The sequence below is a fragment of the Anguilla anguilla genome, chromosome 5, assembly GCF_013347855.1.
Source record: "Anguilla anguilla isolate fAngAng1 chromosome 5, fAngAng1.pri, whole genome shotgun sequence".
NCBI lineage: Eukaryota > Metazoa > Chordata > Actinopteri > Anguilliformes > Anguillidae > Anguilla > Anguilla anguilla.
In genome coordinates, this window is record NC_049205.1 from 6,182,186 (window position 1) to 6,203,290 (window position 21,105).

Below are 21,105 nucleotides of genomic sequence, written 5' to 3' on the forward strand. Positions count from 1 at the left end.
TTGCACAGAATTCAGACCTGTTTTAATAAGTGAATGAAGCACTCCATGTCACAACATTCAGCGCTGCGACTTTGAAACTCAATTTTCTAGTCAACTGAATGTCTTTTTCTGGCTCCTCATTGAGTAAAGCAAATTCCCTTCGAGACAATAAAGGTTTTTTTTTCATTCAAATGATTAAAATGAATTAACCAGATAGCCAATCTGTGTTATTGTCATATATTCTGTTAGATTTTGAGCATCTTCTCATCAAACCAAATACGCTTCCTGTTTTGGCTCACAGCATTGAAACGGTCAGCACTGTCCTAATTCTGAAAAACAAAATGACAGACGTTACCAGATTTAAGCATTTCTGAAGAATAGGCTGCATGATTATATTAATGATCATGTCCCTGTTCCATGATTATGTCTTTGTTCCAGCATTTATCACTTTACTTTACAAGAATCAGAAAAAACGCACATAGAAGAATGCTGCTTACCCTTCACTGTTGGCCATGAGGTCAAAAGCTTCGTTAATTTGGTCCAGGGGAAGGGTTTTGGTCACAAACTCATCCAGTTGCAGCTTCCCGCTCATGACATCACTGACTAGCTTGGGCACGCTATCCACACTCTTGTAGCCTGTCAGAAGCAGAATCGTAAAATCCAGTCACAGAACACTGTCCACATTATTAGTGTGTTAGAGACAGAATGCTAACTCCAACCACAGAACACTGTCCACACTCTTTGTGTGTTAGAGACAGAATGCTAACTCCAACCACAGAACACTGTCCACATTATTAGTGTGTTAGAGACAGAATGCTAACTCCAACCACAGAACACTGTCCACATTCTTAGTGTGTTAGAGACAGAATGCTAACTCCAACCACAGAATACTGTCCACCCTCTTTGTGTGTTAGAGACAGAATGCTAACTCCAACCACAGAACACTGTCCACATTATTAGTGTGTTAGAGACAGAATGCTAACTCCAACCACAGAATACTGTCCACCCTCTTTGTGTGTTAGAGACAGAATGCTAACTCCAACCACAGAACACTGTCCACACTCTTAGTGTGTTAGAGACAGAATGCTAACTCCAACCGCATAAAGCTGACTATGCTCTCAGCTTGTCAACGCTCACACTCTGAGTGTACCAGAAACAGCATTAGTTCAGCCCATTTTTCAATGGACAGCACATCAGATTTACTTTTCCAACCAAATATCAATAATTATATATGTGTATATATATATATATATATATATATATATATATATATATATATATATCAGTTAAAAGATGGTGACTGACTATATGAAAAATACATGTAAATCTAGCCAGTACTGGCTTTGGAACCTACCACCAAACAGTGACCCCTTCAAAGTCCGTCCGGCAAGAAATTGTACACATCGAGTGGACACGTCCTGACTGTCATTGTACCCCGTCAGCACACTGACACCCCAACCTTTCACACAGGACTCCAGAGCACTTCTCTGGAAAAGAATGTGATGAGCATTTACTACAGATTCATATTACATAAATGCATAATTATATTTTCTGTGTATCTCTTAACATGAGGAAGGATTTTTAGGACAGTGGCACATTTGCTGTATGCGCATGTTCTACGTCTATGGGATGGCAAATCTTTATTGTCCACTGAATATACTGTATCAGTTATGTCCATAAGATAAAATGAAGCACAGCTTCATGCAGCTTTCAGTAAGTAGACTTTCAGAAGTCAGTGAAATGCCATATAGGCATTCAACTTGAAACCCAGCTACATTTGGTTGAAAAGTGAAAGCCCACTAGGACATAGCCTGGATATATCCTGGTAAAACCTGAGCTAAATTAACCTACTCTAGTCTGTTCATGTCTCTCTCAACCTAGCTTTCAACCCCTCTAGATATCTAGACTCCAGCTTCTGCTCACTGGGAATCCAATGCCACACTCTCCTCTGAAAAAGGGTGCTAATTTCACAGCAGTCACGTGGCCGTGGATGGGGTAAAACACGACTGTGGATGGGGTAAAACATGACCATGGATGGGGTAAAACACGACTGTGGATGGGGTAAAACACGACCGTGGATGGAATGTCTGATGAAGACGTCCCGCGCCCACCATCACGTCCACGTTGCCGACACACTCCAGGGCGAAGTCCACCCCTCCGTCGGTCATCTCCGCCAGCACCTGGCTGATGGGCTTGTCGTGGTCCTTGGGGTTCACGAAGTCGGTTGCCCCGAGCGCTCGGGCCTTGGGGAACTTGTCCTTGTTTAGGTCCACAGCGAAGATCCTGGAAGCTCCCGCCGCTTTACAGCCCATCACCGCCGCCAAACCTACGGCCCCCAAACCGAACACCGCGCACGTAGAGCCAGGCTCCACCTGCGGGGGGCGGGGGGTCAGGGGGGCAGGGGGATTAAGAAATCAAGATTAAGAAGACGCTAAGTCACCAAACCGAGTTTCTAATTGAATGTTGATTTAATCCAAGCCCAAGTCTCTGTCTCTAATGCTTATATTTAAAAATGTTCACTTCAGCAACATTTAGTCTAGTTCTCATTCATAGATGTTAAAGTCTTAATTACTAATAACTATAGTATATCCTAACAGTCCCTATAGTATGTCCTATAGAAAGTTATTAAGTCAGTTTTTATTTGATGCAAGTTGGTGGCTGTTCACTTTGCCTATGTTAAATAAAACTCTAAGGAAAACATTTAGCTGTAATACTTCAGGTCTCTTTCCGTTCAGACACCGGTTGGTCAACAGAACTACCAAAATGGGTGGAGCTACAAGAATTTTGAACCAATCCACATTCTTTTCTTAACGTGGCATATTACCACAATTTGGAGTAAGTTTACTGAGCAACCGTCAGCACGTGTTGCTCCACCCAGTTTTGGTTTCTCCCGTCGCGGTTGGCCACCTTCGCTGTGTTGAGAGCCGCTCCGTAGCCCGTGGCAACGCCACAGCCCAGCAGACAGGCTTTGTCCAGCGGGGCCGAGTCCGGGATCTTGGCAACTGCAATTTCCTTGACGACGGTGTACTCGGAGAAGGTGCTGGTGCCCATGTACTGAAGCAGGGTCTGGCCTCTGCACTTCAGTCTGGACGTGGTGTCCGAGCTCACCTCCAGCCTTTTACCTGGCCTGAACAGCAGGGGTGGAAACGTCCCGGTTCAGGAAGTAAAAAAGTATTTCGGTCAAATCACCTGGGTTAGGTAATTAGTGCCATTTGTCAGCCAGGAGGTAGAACTGATTTGTGAAATTAACTGTGTGGGTCTATCAAACCAGTGGCAGTTAGTACACATTATAGGATACATTTTATCGAAGCTTATTACACTTATACTTTATACTTCTCTTTCCAGTCTAATAGAAAAAAGAAATCTTAATTAACATATAATAAATAATAAAAATTATAATTTAAAAAAGAAGATGCTGGGGGAATTGACTGATTGAATTGATTTTTAAAAAACTCCAGATTCCTGTTTTAGATCAGAAGTTTTATGTTTTACCCACCTTCTAATCAGAATTAACACACACAACTCAAGTAAACATGTCTGAAATTCGCGAGGAATGTGATCTGATAAGGACTATTATTCCTTTCATTTAAGGATTTAACTGTCAGGCCCAGTTTACCACCCTATGGTCCACTGACCAGCCATGCAGTTTCTTTAAAAGAGTTTACAGACAGGTCCATTGAATGTGCAGAATTGGACGGCATCCATTTCTCAGTGACTCGTATTAATGCGTTATCAAGAAGCCGTGTGGAGCGACAGCTCCTTGTATGGAACAGTCTGGAAAGGCGATGTTACCTCTGGCTCGACCTGAAAAAAGAACATGAAAAGATCCTTGCTTAGAGACACTGGAATGCATTTTCTATTTTATTTATTTTTTGTAATTTTGTAGGAGCAGAATGATGTAATTTGCACTGTCCTTGTTTGGTAATAGTATTTGTGTGTGAATCCTTGTTTGGTAACAGTATTTGCGTGTGAATCCTTGTTTGGTAACAGTATTTGTGTGTGAATCCTTGTTTGGTAACAATATTTGTGTGCAGCCTTGTTTTGGTATTTGCACATTATTTACCAGCTCTGGTCACACTGATTGGTGTTGGGATTCCGGCAGAATCGGCACTCCCGGCACTGAGACACAAAAAGAGGAACGACCGTGTCTCCTGAAAAGGAGGAAAAGAAACTTTGACCTAGCAGCAGACTTCACTTCAGGCAAACTGCACAGCTTACAGTCTTTTCCATGCAATCCACTTATGCAGCTAGATCTTTACTGAAGCAATGCAATGCCTGTAATGTAATGTAAGAGTGTCTGCTAAATACCTGTAATGTAATGTAAGAGCGTATGCTAAATACCTGTAATGTAATGTAAGAGTGTCTGCTAAATGCCTGTACTGTAATGTAAGAGCGTATGCTAAATGCCTGTAATGTAATGTAAGTTGTAATGTAATGCCTGTAAAGTAATGTAAGAGCATCTGCTAAATGCCTGTAGTGCAATGTAAATTGTAATGTAATGCCTGTAATGTAATGTCATGTAATGCAATGCAATGCCTGTAATGTAATGTCACGTAATGCACAGTAAGGCCTGTAATGTGTTGTAAGCAGTGTCAGAGGGCTATCTGGCTCAGGACGCGTCAGTGCACCTGCTCACCTGGTTTAAACCTGGTCACTCCTGGCCCCACACTCTCCACAGTCCCCGCCCCCTCGTGGCCCAGCACGGCAGGAAACCCCTCCCCCCTGCCACGCTCGCGGAGGAAGTACAGGTCTGTGTGGCAAACCGCAGTTGCAACAATCTGCAAATTATATTTATATATATACTTTAATAATCCCCACGCTGGGATTTGAACCTGTAACCTCTCAGTGACCTTGAATTCCTCACGACACATAGCATGGCTTATTGTGCGGGTGAAGCACCTCTGCTTGCAGTTGCAATGACAATGCAGTGCCCAAGTTGGGATTTGAACCTGTAACCTTTATGATACCTTGAATTCCTCACCTCAAATGGCGTGGCTTTTTGGACTTTGTCTCACCTTGATGCGGATCTCGTGAGCCTCGGGTGGCGCGACCTCGATCTCCTCCATGACCAAGGGTCTGTTGGGCCCCCAGGCCACCGCCGCCCTGCACCTAATCGCCTGGGAAGCAGAGGCAGGTGATTGGCTTACCTGGACATGGAGCGGCCGCTGCTCTTTGAACTGTAAATTCCTCGAGGTACTGCTCAGTCAAGCAGTTATGATAAAGGTTTGTAGCTCCTGTGTGCATGAGCAATAAACCTTGCTTTGATTTACCTGAGACATTTTACAACGTTTCGTAAAATGGAACGTAAGACAAACCTTTGAAATCATGACATGGAAATCATTATTGTTCCAGCCCCATATGATCCAGATACTTGAAACCAACACAGATTTGAAGACCCCAAAAGCACAACAGCCAAAATCAACACAATGACTTTGGGACAGATTTGCAACACTGGGGTTGTATAAATGATCTCACTGGCATCACTGGCCATGAGGCCCTGGACCTCCTCATTTATGCTTGCAGGCACGCTCTACTTTGGTTTGTCCTTGTAATGAAGGGCATGGCTGTATCTTGTGCCATTTTCCCAAGTCCACTGTTGCAAAAGCATGTACCTTTATGCAAGTGGGTCAATGTTGAACACGTGTGTTTACTTTTCGTTTTTTTAGGGGGGTCGTACTCTTGAGGTCAATGATTCAAACAGCCAAAATAGAGAATGCTATTATTTGCATTACATTAGTGATTTTGTGGGCACTCAGTGTAGATGTACTAGAATAAAAGCAGGATAATTCCTCTGAGGTGCTGCAATTGTACCCCTGATTGAGGCATTTAACCTGAATTATTTCAGTAAACAGCCAGATGTATAAATGCATAGTGTGGGAAAATTGCAACCTGCGGCATCTGTTAAATGCTAAAATGTAAATGTAGAGATTTAGATTCATCTGGGTTGTCAGCCACCAAAATTACTTTATTGAGACTAGCCACTGTAGCACACATTGTAATTTAATAACATTAAATAAAGTTTTAAGTCTGTGGAAACTTAATAATATTAAATAAAGCTTTAACATTGTGGTAACATGATCATTTTAAATAAAACTTTAAGCCTGTTCTGCTTCATAATATTAAGCAAAGCTTTGAGCCTGTGCTAACTTGACATTGTTAAATAAAGCTTTAAGCTTTCTAACAGTGTTTTCCTTATATTAAAATATATCACTTAGTTATAAAGCAGCTTTATGGCAAAAAGAAAAAAAATGATGGAGACAGTCTTAAATATACTTTTACCCTGGTCATATTTTAGCAAAACAAAGTATATGTACCCAACTCCAAAAAAATGGTTTTTCGTGTTTTAATACACGTAATAAAAAGAGATGACCATGGCCTAATGTTAAGGAACAATTAATAACAAATGAATTTCAGGCCTCAAACAAAGCACATGCTAAGTTAGTTACAGCATTGTCTATAAGAATGGTCTAGTAAAAGGAATAGTGTACATACCTTTCCTACAGTGGCCATTGTAAGAATATGAGTATCTGAATGAGCGAGCTCTATGTGAGACTCACAGAGTCACAGCCTGGCTAATGCTCCCTCTTCTGTGCAAATACTGAACGTCTGTCATAACCCTTTCCACAACGATCGATTGGTTTGTTTAATGTGTATATTTGGCTGAAATATATACGGTATAGTATATTAGGTTGTTTTTTAAAAGCCAATCATTTCTTTAAAGGATTTGCAAACAAACTTATTTGTTGTATACTGCATACCAAAATTTTACCGAAAGTGACTACCGCTTGCAAACATCATATTGGGAGAGTGTTTTTATGTTGTTGGGAAAATGTACCAAGCGGTCCCAGAGCAACAGAGCAGGAACAGAGGAAAGAATATTCTTTAAAGCGGTGGTTCCCAACCCTGTCCCTGGAGACCTACCATCCTGCAGGTTTTCAGTCCAACTCTGATAAAGCGCACCTCATTCAGCAGCTGGAGAGGTCATCGAGCTGCTCATCAGTAGAATCAGGTGCGCCAAATTAGTGTTCGAATAAAAACCTACAGGAGCCATCTCCAGGAACATGGTCGGGATCCACTGCTTTAAAAGTACTGTGTTGTACTCTCTTGAACAGTAGGTGGCAATTCAAGCGAGTAAAACAACAACAATAATAATAATAATAATAACAACTGTGAGACAAGGAGCAGATTCAGTGGCTGAAAGGACGGTGTTTCCCTAGTGATTTTAGTTCACGTTCTCCAAAATTAAACGTGCAGCTTGCAGGGTCTGGAGAGGCACAGCAGGGGGCGCTCTCCTATCACAGCAGCGACTCGGTCAGCACCGTTCGCGTTTGAATGCTGAAACACCTGAACGTAAGCCTGCCAGGGGTACGTTGCAGAATCTGTAGACGAGCCAGCTGCTCAGCGCCACACTCTAACAGTCAAAGACCTGTCTCCCTGCCATCGAAGATAAAATCCTCCCGTTTGATCCATCTTATAATTATTCTTGAAGGGCTATATGACTAAGCACGATACCGCAGCAATGGATGTTTTTTTTTTTTCATTGGGCATACCTCTTCAAGAATGCTCATAAGATGCCTTAAACTGGAACACCTCAGCTTCAAAAGCCGGGAGACAGAAAGTTGATTTGCAAGAGTTCAAAGGGTAAGCGTCCGGCTTTTTCTTCAGAATCTGCGACGGCCCGTGTCATTCCTACACTCACGGAAATTTGATTTAAAGAGCAGCGTAATGTTTAGGGAACTGAGCTTGCCCAGAGTCTGAGGTTGTAAGACTGATCATCGGGTGGGGCACCAGTGTTAGGGTTAGGGTTAGGGTCCTTAAGCAAAGTACATAGGCTGAGCTGCTTCAGTAAATATCCAGCGCTATAAATGGATGGAAGATGAATGCAAGCTGCTTGGCAAGTGAGCACTGCATTTGGATAAGAGCCAGACTGCTAGCTGGGTTACTGCATTGAAGGTTAATGTTTTACCAGCAAACGCCTTAGCAGACCCCCTAAATATACAGTTTAAAAAAAAAAACTGTGTGGAGATTATTCAGCAAACAATTGTCAATGAAGCAAGAAGCCAAAGTCGCATGGCCTACAGTAAGCAGTGAACAGCCAGAATACACTTAATTGCTTTAATACACATCTTCTCACTGCTGCATAAACACTGGAGGCCATTTTCATGTAAACCTTTTTTTCTCTCCTTCTTCATACTTTGTTTATAATTGTTGGGTGGCAGCAGGGAATTATCGCTTAACAAATCATGCACAAGTAGGGCGTCCAAAGTCTCTAGTCTTCTGTTAATATTTTCCTTTGCTCAACTGTTTAAACAGAGATGTTTACACTGTTGAAGTGCATTTGACCTGAATTGCACACCTTGAGGAAAAAAAAAAAAGAGAGACTGATCTGTGTGCATATGCTGCTCACTGCTATTGAATGCCTGTAGGGGACGAAGCCCAAAACAAAATAATCTTGGGACAAACAAGTCACAAGGTTTGAATTTACCTGCTTTATTGTCCTCAGAGACATGCGAACACAGAAACACACCAATGGATAAACCATTATTCCCATGAAATATATTGCCACAGAATTTAACACATAATTGCATAGTCGTATACTGAATGTAAAATAGGCTGAATGTCAAGAAATTCAAATTTGTTCAATTTTGTTGTGAGGACACAATTTATAGGATGTATTTTAAAAATCCTTTTTGAAGATTAATCTGAAAAGATATTTCAGTGATTCACAGAAATTGGCGTACAGTATGTTTAATACTTGAAAAAAATCATGCTATTAAACTGCCCATGATTATACATATTAAACAGATTATGCATATAATTACTGGTCATAATCATCCATTTTAACCAGGTCATAATCATCCATGTAAAATTTGCCATAATCATCCATAAGGCTGAACTGCCAGTTGACTTCATGCATCTCGTTGGTGCTTCATACATGTCAGGGTCATTGGGGAGGTGTCGGAGAAGTTGTGTCACCGTGTCCCGCCTTCAGCCTGCCTCTCCAATCAGGCCATTTTCAGGACCGTTCGAATGCTTGAGAGAGAGAGAGAGAGAGAGAGAGAGAGAGAGAGAGAGAGAGAGAGTTAGCCTTGATTTGGAGTGAAATCGGTGATTTTTCTTTACAGCGCTGATGTGGCCTTCATTCCTGAAGTTTGTACGCGCAGTAAAGTTGGGGATAAAAAGGGTGGATTATATTTGACAAGGTGAGTAAATCAGTGCTTCAGTCAGTCAGTCAGTCAGTCAGTGACATGCAGTGCCAGTCATTTTATCTGTCAGTCAGTCAGTCAGTCAGTCAGTGACTTACAGTACCCATCATTGCGTCTATCAGTCAGGTGTCAGTCAATGAATGCGTTCATCAGTAGTACAGGCAGGCCCTCACATTGCACTCTAGTTGAAAATTAAATGTGAAATAAACACGACAAACATGAAGGTACTTTAGCTTGTTTGTTTTGGCCATGGGATTCTTGTAAATATTTCTTTTGTGTGTGAATCGATACTGGGTATCTACCAGGAAATGAAAGGAAAATCTACAGGATGGCAGATCTCCGGGAACACACACACACACGCACGTACATCAAATATTCATGAATCAGTAGCAATCCTGAGGACCTGTAAATTTCACCATGTCAGCGTAATAGGCATCTGTGGTATAGATTGGTCAGATATCTTCTCTGTGACTTATTTTCTTTCTACTTTTGTTTTTACTTTCTTTGTTTTATTCTTTACCCATGTTGGTTGTTCTGGTTGTTAATGAAATAATATATATAGAGTTTACCTTTTCCCACTTGTCATGAGGTCGAAAGCCTCATTGACCTTTTCCAGGGAAAGGTTGTGGGTCACAAACTCATCCACCTTCAGCTTCTTGTTCATGTAGTCATCGACCAGCTTGGGCACGCTGTCCACACTCTTCCACCCTGAAGCACAGGAACACATGACACAAACAGCGCTGAGCAAAACATGCTGAGAAAAACAACGCTTTCAGCCTTAAGTGCACCGTGCATCACACACACAGCGCTGAGCAAAACATGCTGAGAAAAACAACGCTTTCAGCCTGAAGCCCACAGTGCATCACACACACAGCGCTGACCAAATTAACCAAGGAATAAACATGGGAGAAAAAATTCCTTATTCCTCCATTCCTTATTTAAAAATCAGGTAACAACAAAAGTATCCAATTTTACTGTGATATCCAATATCTTAATGTCTGTGCAAACAAACAAGCAGAATGTTTCACACTTCACACACACCGATTCGATACGCTTACCACCAAAAAAGGTTCCCTTCAGGGTACGGCCCAGCAGGAGGCTCATGGGGGGCACGGACATATCCTTCTCCTGAACGTACCCCAAGATCACACAGGTCCCCCAGGCGCTACGACAGGAGTCCAGAGCAGCTCTCTGAAAGGAGAAGAGCACAGGTTCACCTGACCCACCATGACACGTCTTCCCCATAACACAGAAGTAGTCTGAGCCGCCAGATTTTTTAAATTTATTAAAATCGAACAGCAGGCTCAGGGTTGTGTCCCTCTCGAAACCAAATGGGGAGTCATTGACATGACGTGCTGTGGCAAACACGCCTGCCACAGGCCACCGAAGTGGCTTTCCTTGGGGCCCTCCAGCACAGAGACACAGGGCGGAGATGTTTAAAACAGTCCACATTTATTCCACGAGGGTTTGGCAAGATGGTATAGCCAAATGAGCAGATGTTAAACCCTGTCATGACAGAGAGCTCCCTGGTGTGGGTGGGGATGGCAGATTTAACCTGTGCGCAGTGATTACCTCACTACGCACAGGTGCAGCCACTCCTGTTCCTGGGTCCAATTAGACCTGGCCAATTATCTAATTCTCAACCAATTATCCAATTGGCCAGGTCCAATTAGCTTGACCCAGGGCAGGTGTGGCCGCTTAAACCAGCCATCCCCACACCACATACCCCCAACGCCAAACTGAGGCCAGGGAGACTCACTGGCCGAAGCCTACCCCCCCACCCCCACCCCCACCCCCACCCCCACACTCCCAACAAAGCCAAAGACAACAAACAAAAACAAAAACACTCCAAACACGCTAAAAAAAAAAAAAGTCAGGGTGGGTGGCCCCGGAACAGTCCAGTACATGCGGTGACCCTCCTTCGGACGACAAGGCAGCCCCTTCTTCCTCCTCCCTCCTGGAGCATGGGAAGTCCTGGGCTGCTCTGCTGGCTGGTGGGGCCGTCACCGGCTTGGGCTGTTCCAGGGGCTGTGGTGGGGTGGCTGGGCTGGTGGGCTGGTGGACTGGCCTTGTGGTGCTGGGGATCAGGAACCCTCGTGGCTGTGGTGGCCGCCAGTCGGCTCTGCTGGCGGGCGGCTGCAGGCTTATCCCCTCATGGGCTCCCGGCAAACCAACCAGGCCAAAACAAAGAACTAAAAACGACCAAACGGACGAGAAAGGAAGCAAAACGGCGCGGCCACCGCTCGTGCGCCGCCCGTGGCTGACCCGCCTTCCCGGCCAAGTCCAGCTCACGGCGCGACCACCTCTCGTTCACCGCCCGTCGCTGACCTGCCTCCTCGGCCAGGTGCAGCTCCTCAGCATCCCAGCTGAGGATTGCCTCCTTCCCCTCCCTGGTCATCTTCCGCTCCCCATTCTTGGCCCGGAGGATCCGCCCGAAGCCCTGTCGGGAACACCTCAGCCGCCCCTCCTCCAGTGTGCTTCCTGGTCGGCCCTCCTGTGCCTCTTTCCTGTGCCGGAGGAGCCCCACGTTGGGCGCCACTGTGGCAAACACGCCTGCCACAGGCCACCGAAGTGGCTTTCCTTGGGGCCCTCCAGCACAGAGACACAGGGCGGAGATGTTTAAAACAGTCCACATTTATTCCACGAGGGTTTGGCAAGATGGTATAGCCAAATGAGCAGATGTTAAACCCTGTCATGACAGAGAGCTCCCTGGTGTGGGTGGGGATGGCAGATTTAACCTGTGCGCAGTGATTACCTCACTACGCACAGGTGCAGCCACTCCTGTTCCTGGGTCCAATTAGACCTGGCCAATTATCTAATTCTCAACCAATTATCCAATTGGCCAGGTCCAATTAGCTTGACCCAGGGCAGGTGTGGCCGCTTAAACCAGCCATCCCCACACCACACGTGCATTTTACAATTTAGTCTTTTAGCAGATGCTTTTACCTGAAGCAACTTGACAAAAGCGCATTTCACATTTTAACTGTGGAGGGGATGAGAGTCAGACAGGTGAGTCACAGAAAGAGTCCTCTCGTCAAGCTCACCATCACGTCCACGTTGCCGACACACTCCAAGGCGAAGTCCACCCCTCCGTCGGTCATCTCCGCCAGCACCTGGCTGATGGGCTTGTCGTGGTCCTTGGGGTTCACGAAGTCGGTCGCCCCAAACACTTGGGCCTTGGGGAACTTGTCCTTGTTGAGGTCCACAGCGAAGATCCTGGAAGCTCCCGCCGCTTTACAGCCCATCACCGCCGCCAAACCCACGGCCCCCAAACCGAACACCGCGCACGTAGAGCCAGGCTCCACCTGCAGGGGGGGGGTGGGGGTGGGGGGGGGACAAACTTTTATTTAAAAAAAAAAGAGGCAGGTTAAATGCGATTAACGCTGTAACTCCTTCTGCAAAAAAAAAACCCCTTCTTTCAATGCTATTACTGTGACTGCTATCATCTTTTATGATCTATGTTCGAATGCATTTGCATTTTATTTATGTATGAACCCCAGAAAGCACTGCTGAACCAAACTAAATGGCACCCCCCCCCCCCCCCGTGGTGACACACGTACACATGAGCACTGTAACTGTGGATGTGGAAGTGGAGAGCGTTTTTGACTCCCGGGTGAAGACGCGTGCGCGCGCGCACCTTGGCGGAGTTTATGGCGGCTCCGTAACCCGTGGAGATCCCGCACCCCAGCAGGCAGACCTTCTCCAGGGGAGCGTCCTTTCGTATTTTGGCCAGCGCGATGTCCGAGACGACCGTGTACTCCGAGAACGTGCCCAGGGCGAACAGCTGGTGAATCTCTTTCCCTCGACAGGTGATCCGGCTCGTCCCGTCCGGCAGTACCCCCTTCACGGTCTGGTCCCTGCAGGTGGAACAAAAGATAGTGTGTGTGTGTGTGTGTGTGTGTGTGCACTGGCTGATCCGTAGGCGGGTCACAGGAACCCCCACCCGAATAGAGGGACTGAATGCGTTTGTGCTGGGTTTGGCTTTGCCGTTTGGTAGGTGGCAATCTTAGCATATAGAGATTTTTCAAGCAAAATTATCCAAAACCATGAAAGACTAATTGTGTTCTCCAATGGCTGGAGTTCCCCCAGAAGCATGTGCAGCATCTGCCTCCCGTTCCTGTACCCGCTCGTAATATGCACATTAGGAAGAGGGCCGCGTCGCTCACAGGCCAAACAGCAGCACGCAACACCCCCGTGAGAGGCCATGTCTCAACATTTCAAAGGCGGCCGGCAGGCAAAAGCATCAGAAAAAAAGAGCAAGAGCTGAAAAAGAAAGTGAGAGAAACGAGAGTCCGCGATAGGCTGGCAGCCTGTCCAGGGTGTATTCCTGCCTCTCGTCCCAGTGCACGCTGGGATAGGCGTCAACACACCCCGACCCCGCCCAGGATAAGTGGGTATAGATAATGGATGGATGGATGGATGGATGAAGAGAGAGGGATCCGTACCAGTTTGTCTTGCACATGTTCGTTTTCGGGCTCTGGCAGTATTCGCACTCTCCGCACTGAGCCGCGAACAGAGGGATGACTGTGTCCCCTGCAGGAGAAGGGAAGGGAAGGAGGGAAGGGACGGAGGGAGGACACATTAGAGCGGGAGTTACAGAAAACACCTCAGAGCATGTTTCCCACCCAGCTGGACTGCCCAGCAGTGCCTAGCGGGCAAGCGAACTGTGAGCGTAAGCGCGAACGTGTCGGGCGCGATGGGGGTCGCAGAACTTCACCTTTGGAGAATTTGGAGACTCCGGGGCCGACGCTCTCCACGACGGCCGCTCCCTCGTGCCCCAGGACGACGGGGAAGGAGTGCATTCCGCCTTGCGGCAGCGACGTTTCCCTCAGGACGGCCAAGTCAGTGTGGCAAACCCCGGTGGCCACGATCTGTCCCAAAATCACACAACAACCCTCCATTCAGTCTGAATAGGCACACAGCACCCCATCCCACACACACACACACACACACACATGCATACATCAAAACTGACTTTTTTAATGTGCAGCGTCTCTCTAGCACAAGCACCGATCCAGGATAACGGATTGCTGCCCGACGCAGGATGAGAGCTGTAACCATGACGATGCTCGGGGCGTGAACGGTACCTTGATGCGGACCTCGTGGGCTTTGGGCGGGGCCACCTCCACCTCTTCGATCGACAGCGCCGTCCGCGGCTCCCAAGCCACCGCCGCCTTGCACCTGATCACCTGGAACAGTGCAGTCCAGACAGAGCAATCACGCCTTTATTTTGATTTATTATTTCATGAAGGTCGGCTGATTTCCAAGCATGATCTCCTGGCCGCATTCAGACTGAATGATTTATGGACTGAAGTAAAACTCAAGACAGGCGGGTTTCCTCTGGCTGCTAACTTGTTCTTTCTGACAGTTAGTCAAACAGAGGTTTCCTCTAGTCTTTCCACAGCAAAAAAAAACATTGCCCTCTCTATCCCCTCCTCTCTCCCTCTCTCTTTCATTCCCATTTAAATGGTAAATATAAGTGATTTCAAACATTCTCCAGACAATCCGTTACCTTGCCTTCAGTCCCCATGTCTTCTCTCTGTGCAAGTGCCAGGTGGCTCGCCCTGTCGCCAGATGAATATCAAGCGCAATCAGTCAATTCCTGGTTAATGATTGGCAGAAACTCTCGCTCGTACGTGCGCGGCATATAAAACGATGATTGATGTCACTCGAAGCGGTTTAAAAACGCTTGGGGTGGGACGATCAAACTTGATGGCAGGTCTTTAAGCGAATCACCGGGAATGACCTCTTCAAGGAGCACGGCAGCCTTTATGACAACTGCACTTCCCTGACTGTGATCCAGCGAGTAATAGCTTGTGTCTGGAGAGTGGGTGGTACAGTTACAGTTGAGTGATGAGGACAGGTTCAGGATGATAATCGGTTCAGATGCCAGATGAAAAGCTGCCAGGTCTTTGGATGGGAGTGGGAAACCCCTCGGCCAATGCCATTCCCGCATCCTCTCGGCCAATCAGATGCCACCAAGACTCCATGACCTCGGCTGACTGCATGAAACTGGGGGAATAAGTCACACGGTTTGACAGCAATCAGATTCAAGAGACTACTGTGCCCAGCCGACGCCCGAAAATAGGAACTCATGCTTACTTGCAAAGTAAAATTTGTTAACGGCCAACAGGATTTGTACTGTAGCTGCTTTTTAAAAAGCAAAGTTAAAGGAGTACCATGGTGGTTGAACGTGACACTTCCCAGTTGTCTTCAGGCAACAACAAAACAAATGTGCATAATTTTTTAATTCTTCAGTCATTTCAATGCACTTTAAAACGTATTTTTCTAAGCCTAAATTTCCCACGATAAAAATTCACCCGAACCGTCTGGGCGTGGTAATGAGAACTGTCAGTTAGCTATGATTGACAGACCGTGCCCCGTTACCATAGCTACCCCCATGATACGCGCTCTCTTTGGGAGACTGAATTTTCACAAGCTAGCTAGGTTAGTAGGGCTAGTATATCAAGTATCGGTAGATAGCTAAGGTAAGGACGTTGACTTATATCCAATTATAGTTTTTGATATCTAGCTAGCCAAGTTAAGATAAAAGCACAACTTTAACGTCCTCATAAAAGCAAACTAGCAAGCTAACGTTATCGATAACATTGCCTTATGAAAGCAAACCTCCTAGCTAGCTAACGTTAGCTAGCTAGCTAAATGAGTATAACCAGAAATAATCTAAAGGCACTCTAATTTAAGTGAACCTAACGTTAGTGAAAAATTTGCATTGTCTGAACAGCAGGACGGTGTGTCCTGTCAGATTTCTTTACGGGGCGTGGAAATGGGAGTAGTTACTGTATTCGTGACGTAGCAAAATGACAACTTTCTCAACCGGTTGAAAATAGGACGATGAATTTAAAACGCAAATTTCTCCAAAAATACAGAACGGACATATTTAATACTTTGCTCATTGTGTTTCTTCAATGCCTCTTGTGCAAATAGCACATAAAACCGAGAAAGTGTGAAAATCACCATGGTACTCCTTTAAGAAAAAAAAAACATAATTTTAGCAATATTTTAGCCCCAGGTAAGAAGAAGACTTAAGGCAGGGGTTAATCTGAAGGAATCTCCATACGTTTTGACTTCAACATGCAGCCCCCAGCACACATGGAGGCCCGTTAGGTTTAGAAAAATGTTTGGAAGCACTTCATGTACAGTAGCTCACAGTAACACACTTGGGGCCATATTTAGTAAAGGACTGTGACTGCTTCGCAATGTTTACGTTGGATGCAGGCTACTAAGCGTACGCAAAATCACTATTAGGATACACTTTGCTGGGGTTAGGTCACTCCACAACTTTCCTTTTGATGCATAGTTAAATTACATTGAAGGCATTTAGCAGACACTCTGATCCAGAGCAAGTTATCCATTTACATATCATTTACACTGCATCCATTTATACAGCTGGACATATACTTCAGCAATTCAGGTTAAGTACCTCAGGGCAACAGCTGTGTCCTTCCTTACCCGTTACACTACACCGCCACCGTTGTTCATGTTCATGCGCATGTATGCCTGGAGTGAGATCATGTAAATTAGGCCAGTAAAGTGTTCCGTCTGATTTATTAAAGCATGCATTATTTGTGATTGTACTCTTTTGCGTGGGAATTTTTAGAACTGCTGAAAGCAGGAGCTGATTTGCCTTGATTTAGGCCATGGCGGTGTCGGGCTGTACACACACATCGTCTGCAGTCAAACCAGTTTGCCTTGAGGGCTACACGGGGTGAAGATGAACAACACCCTGGAAAGGAGAGGGGTTTTAAAATGTGTTTCACACATGTGTCTATTAATCACTTCTCACTTATTTTCAGATGTGGTAGGACATTACATTGGTTTTATTGAAAGGACAACTACTTCTTTTGAAGTCACCAGCTGGCAGTTATTATAAAAACGCAGTTCAATTGGGTACAGTATAATTATCTGTGAATACAGTTTCACCTTCAGGTGTTCTCCCATAACGAGTTCATTCGTGTCTAATCCCTCCACTCACACTCATTTTGCATGGATTTTTCACCTGCTGGTCTATCGGTGTTAATATTCTTTCCTTGGTTGGACCACCCCCAGTGTCTTTTGCCCTTGTAAAGTTTTTCTTTTTGTACACTGCCTAATATCGAGCCATCTTTTCTTTACATGGTCTTCTGTTTGTTTTATCATACCTAATGTGTCAATCTCGTATGTGATGTCACTCCAAATATTTATTCTCTCCATTGGTGTTGTATTCCATGGCTGTAAAATGGCATCGTGAAGCTGTACCTTGTTGCCTACATTTTCTGATCTGTAAATTTAAGTTTTGTTTTTCTTGTGGTTCCCTCGCTACTTGTGCCCGATCGAGCCGTATCCATTCCTTGGCACCTTCTAATCTGGACGTGTAAACATACCATATTGTTTCTGACCATTTTTTATGGGTGCCTCCTCCCAGGAAATTGTGAATGAGGGCGTCAAATTTATTTGATTGTGTGAATAGAACTTGACAAATCTTTAATGTGAATAGAACTTGACAAATCTTTAATGTGAATAGAACTTGATAAGTCTTTAATGCGTTTAATTAAAGATGAATGATATCTAAGACCGCAACAGAGCAGTAATATACAGACGGGAGACAAATTTAAAGAAAAACTGACATAAAATGTCCCAGTAAGGTGTTGGGCCACCATGAGCCACCAGAACAACTTCAATGCGTTGTGGCATAGATTCTACAAGTCTCTGGAGCTCTACTGGAGGGATGGAACACCATGCTTCCTTAAGATATTCCCTACTTTGTTTTTTCAATGAAGGGGGTGGACAGCACTGTCAATCAGGATAGAAATGTTTCATGATAACTTTGTGATGATTTGCAGTGACCTTTTCCTCTAAGGGTCCTCTACAAGTGGACCCAAGCCATTCCAGGTAAATGCCCCCCACAGCATAACAGAGCCACCAGTCCCCCTCACTATCAGCATCGAGCATTCAGGCCTGTACCGTTCTCTTGGTGTACGCCACAAATGCACTCGCCCACTTGTTGAGAATATGGTGATGGATGACTCGTCTGACCATATCACCTTTTTCCTCATCTCTGAAGACAAATGCCTATGGTTTTTCCACCACTGAACTCTCAAATTTGCATCTGTCTGTAATGAAGGATGTATGTACTGCATCCCTACTATAATAGTTCTCTATATGTAGTTGTTGACAGACTGACACAGTCTGATCACGTTCTGCACTGACATTTTCATTCACCCGAGGAAGAATTCCCCTTTTGTTTTTTCTCACATATTGCACTAATGCATGAGCAACATGATAATCGAATGCGCACTTTTGACCACAATTTCCGACCCTATTTACTGATGTCTTTCCCATAGATCTAAATGCAGATGTCACTTTAGTCACTATTCCTATTGAAACACTAACCAGCTGAGCAGTCTTCGTGACTCAAGCTCCTGCCATCCATGCCCCAATAATGAACCCTCTTTCAAAGTCACTAAGATCTATTCCTCCTGCCATCTTGATCCAAAATCAAGGTCAGCTGGGCCTGCTCAGCATTTTTATACATGCCACAGAGCATGATATTAATTATGTGGCTTAATTGTATCGTGCAGTGCACCTGTATGGAAGAGTCTGTATACGTTATGTTTCTCCACTCATTGATTCAGACTATGTTATATAATGTTTTAGGTTGCATTCCTTGGTCAATCTGGCTCTAAAAGTCTCTTCACAGTGTTTTAACATCTCATAAAAAACAAGATTTCAACGTACAAAAATGCCAAGTTACTCACACATACAAGACATACCCCGTCTATAACTCATTCATTCAGACTGCCAAAATCCAGGCCTGCGATTAAAAGTATTGATATCAAAATGATGCCAAGTTGCGGTACTACAAACAATATAGGCTATCTTGCCTCACCGAAATTACATAAGATGTATTCCAAAGCAATGCTACCCAATATTTCCTCAATTCTTTCAAGTCACTTGAGTTATAGACGGGGTATGTCTTGTATGTGTGAGTAACTTGGCATTTTTGTACGTTGAAAACATGTTTTTTATGAGATATCATTTCTTTTTGCAAAGCGTTGTATTATGAGAGTGAGAAATGCGAAGTGACCGTAAGAAACGGTTGTGGATTATAGCTATCCCTGTGTGAATTTGTACAGTCTGATGAGCGTGTACCGTTTGGCAGTTTTGGTTTGCTATACATGTAAAACACTGGCTGTGACAAAGGGTAGTAATTGTTTGTTTGTGGCTAGATAGAGAGGTGACATGAATGTAGAAACGTGGCGGCACCATGACATAGCTATGCAATGTGTGAAATATCATTAGCAAACCTGTCCGTGGTTTTAAAGAAGAACACAGGCCAGTAAGTACAGAAGAGCTGCCGTTGAATCCATATGGCTTTGCAATATCGTAGCCGGTTAATAACTGAACATGCAGACTTGAACCTAGGACCCCATGTTCCCAAGACTGTAACCTCGCCCACAACGCCATAGCAGACTAGCTGTTTAAACTGGAAATGTTTCAGAGTAAAAAGGTATGGGTATTTTGCGTGTGTATGCGAGTTTTTGATTGGGTCATGTAGGTGAAGATTTGGCTGGTGTCGGTAAAATGTCCAATGGGGAGACATGTTGTTAGTGGGATTGACGGCAGGAAAAATAAGAAGAAGAAGAAGAAGAAGAAGAAGAAGGAGAAAACGCAAAATCCCCTTAGTTTGGAGCTTTATTGTGTGGGCATGTGAAGTTGTTTATGAATTCTGTCTGTTGAAATGGGGTGAGAATGTGCAGAATTTAATGTTTTTAAGGGCTGAGTGTCTGTGGCTGTTGTGGTTATTTCTGTGGTGAACCCTCTGTGCTGTATAGGTATGGGGCATGCCCCCGCCAAGGCGTAACTTGGCGGGATGGCATACCTGCCAATAAATGGAAGCAAGAGCACCATCTAGTGGTTCAAATGGCTATTTTAAACAGAAAATTGACTTATGTTGATCGGTCCACCTTCTTCAATAGGAAAACTCAGCACCAAATACCGCGGCCACCATAGGGAAAAACAAGGTAGCTGACACGACAAAAATGTAGCTAGCTGCAGGTTGCGTCACGGATTTTAAATTTGCTTATAATGTTAGGTAGCCTCATATATTTGATTAAACAAAAGAAAATGCCTTTGAACCAGAGCTCTCAGTCATTTAAATAAATGAAGCAACTAAACATTGCTAAGAGGTATCTCAAAATCATTTTAACATTTTATCATTTTAATTCATTGTAGCAACGTTTGTATCCACAGAATTGTTCATAAAAACACTTCCCCAATTTTATATGGTGGCTATTTATACACCCAGTCGTAAACTAAAAAAAAGTCAGGTGAAGTACCTTGCTGAAAGGAACAAGGCCTGGGCCCTGCCTGGTCACTGAACCTGCAACGTTTGCAGCCCACTTCTGTATCCCTCATAATATACAATTTGCATTTTTATTCCCTTAGGTGATAACAGAAGAAATATTTTTATATTTAATATTTATTTCATAGGCGGGGTCATAAACTATCACTGAGGACACTGAGATCATGTCATCAGTATTGTTTTCATGGGCATTTCCAAAGCCTATATTTCATTTCATTCTTTAGTGAGAACATCAGTTGAAAATTTCCTCTAATTTAAGCCTAATCTAGAGGTATGTGTACAGCACTTGCACCCAAAATTGCATCCTCACCCCAGCCAAGTCTCTTTACCACAGTATTTTTTTTATATCCAGGTTACGCCCCTGTTTAGGGGAAGACACATACAATCATTACCAATTTTACATTGTTACAGCTAACCTAATCTATCCCGATAAAGCTTATACCAGAGACTGTAAAAAATGGGTTTATACCAAGAACAATGGTTTTTGCTGGTTAGCCGGATAACGAACTCAGCGAACTGACAATTTCACTTCTGTCACTAAGTTTCACCATAACGGGC

General features: G+C 44.4%; 2 protein-coding genes across 3 annotated transcripts; both read right to left on the minus strand.

Annotated features, from left to right (window-relative positions):
- Positions 1 to 191: 191 nt before the first annotated feature.
- LOC118226781 (alcohol dehydrogenase 1-like) lies at positions 192 to 6,622 on the minus strand. Of its 2 annotated transcripts, none has more exons than XM_035416672.1 (10): positions 6,472 to 6,622; positions 4,995 to 5,096; positions 4,616 to 4,757; positions 4,043 to 4,130; positions 3,772 to 3,783; positions 2,887 to 3,106; positions 2,091 to 2,351; positions 1,334 to 1,466; positions 477 to 615; positions 192 to 308 (listed from the first exon to the last, which is right to left on the minus strand). In XM_035416672.1, exons 1-10 carry the CDS (start codon positions 6,487 to 6,489, stop codon positions 275 to 277), a joined length of 1,149 nt encoding a protein of 382 aa, XP_035272563.1. In that variant the 5' UTR covers positions 6,490 to 6,622; the 3' UTR covers positions 192 to 274. The 2 variants fall into 2 exon arrangements, with proteins under 2 accessions (XP_035272563.1, XP_035272564.1); XM_035416673.1 differs by lacking the exon at positions 6,472 to 6,622 and adding an exon at positions 5,295 to 5,448.
- Positions 6,623 to 8,447: 1,825 nt separating this feature from the next.
- LOC118226782 (alcohol dehydrogenase class-3-like) lies at positions 8,448 to 14,996 on the minus strand. The gene is made up of 9 exons (XM_035416674.1): positions 14,698 to 14,996; positions 14,273 to 14,374; positions 13,903 to 14,056; positions 13,631 to 13,718; positions 12,823 to 13,042; positions 12,230 to 12,490; positions 10,244 to 10,376; positions 9,755 to 9,893; positions 8,448 to 9,012 (listed from the first exon to the last, which is right to left on the minus strand). The coding sequence occupies exons 1-9, from the start codon at positions 14,713 to 14,715 to the stop codon at positions 8,985 to 8,987; spliced, it is 1,143 nt and encodes a 380-aa protein (XP_035272565.1). The 5' UTR covers positions 14,716 to 14,996; the 3' UTR covers positions 8,448 to 8,984.
- Positions 14,997 to 21,105: the final 6,109 nt, after the last annotated feature.

Coding starts and splice junctions, on each gene's coding strand:
- LOC118226781 (XM_035416672.1), bottom strand. Junction 4,758..4,994: donor CTCACGAGATCCGCATCAAG/GTGAGACAAAGT, acceptor TATAATTTGCAG/ATTGTTGCAACTGCGGTTTG. Junction 309..476: donor CTCATGGCCAACAGTGAAGG/GTAAGCAGCATT, acceptor TTTGTTTTTCAG/AATTAGGACAGTGCTGACCG.
- LOC118226782 (XM_035416674.1), bottom strand. Junction 14,057..14,272: donor CCCACGAGGTCCGCATCAAG/GTACCGTTCACG, acceptor ATTTTGGGACAG/ATCGTGGCCACCGGGGTTTG. Junction 13,719..13,902: donor AGTCTCCAAATTCTCCAAAG/GTGAAGTTCTGC, acceptor CTTCTCCTGCAG/GGGACACAGTCATCCCTCTG.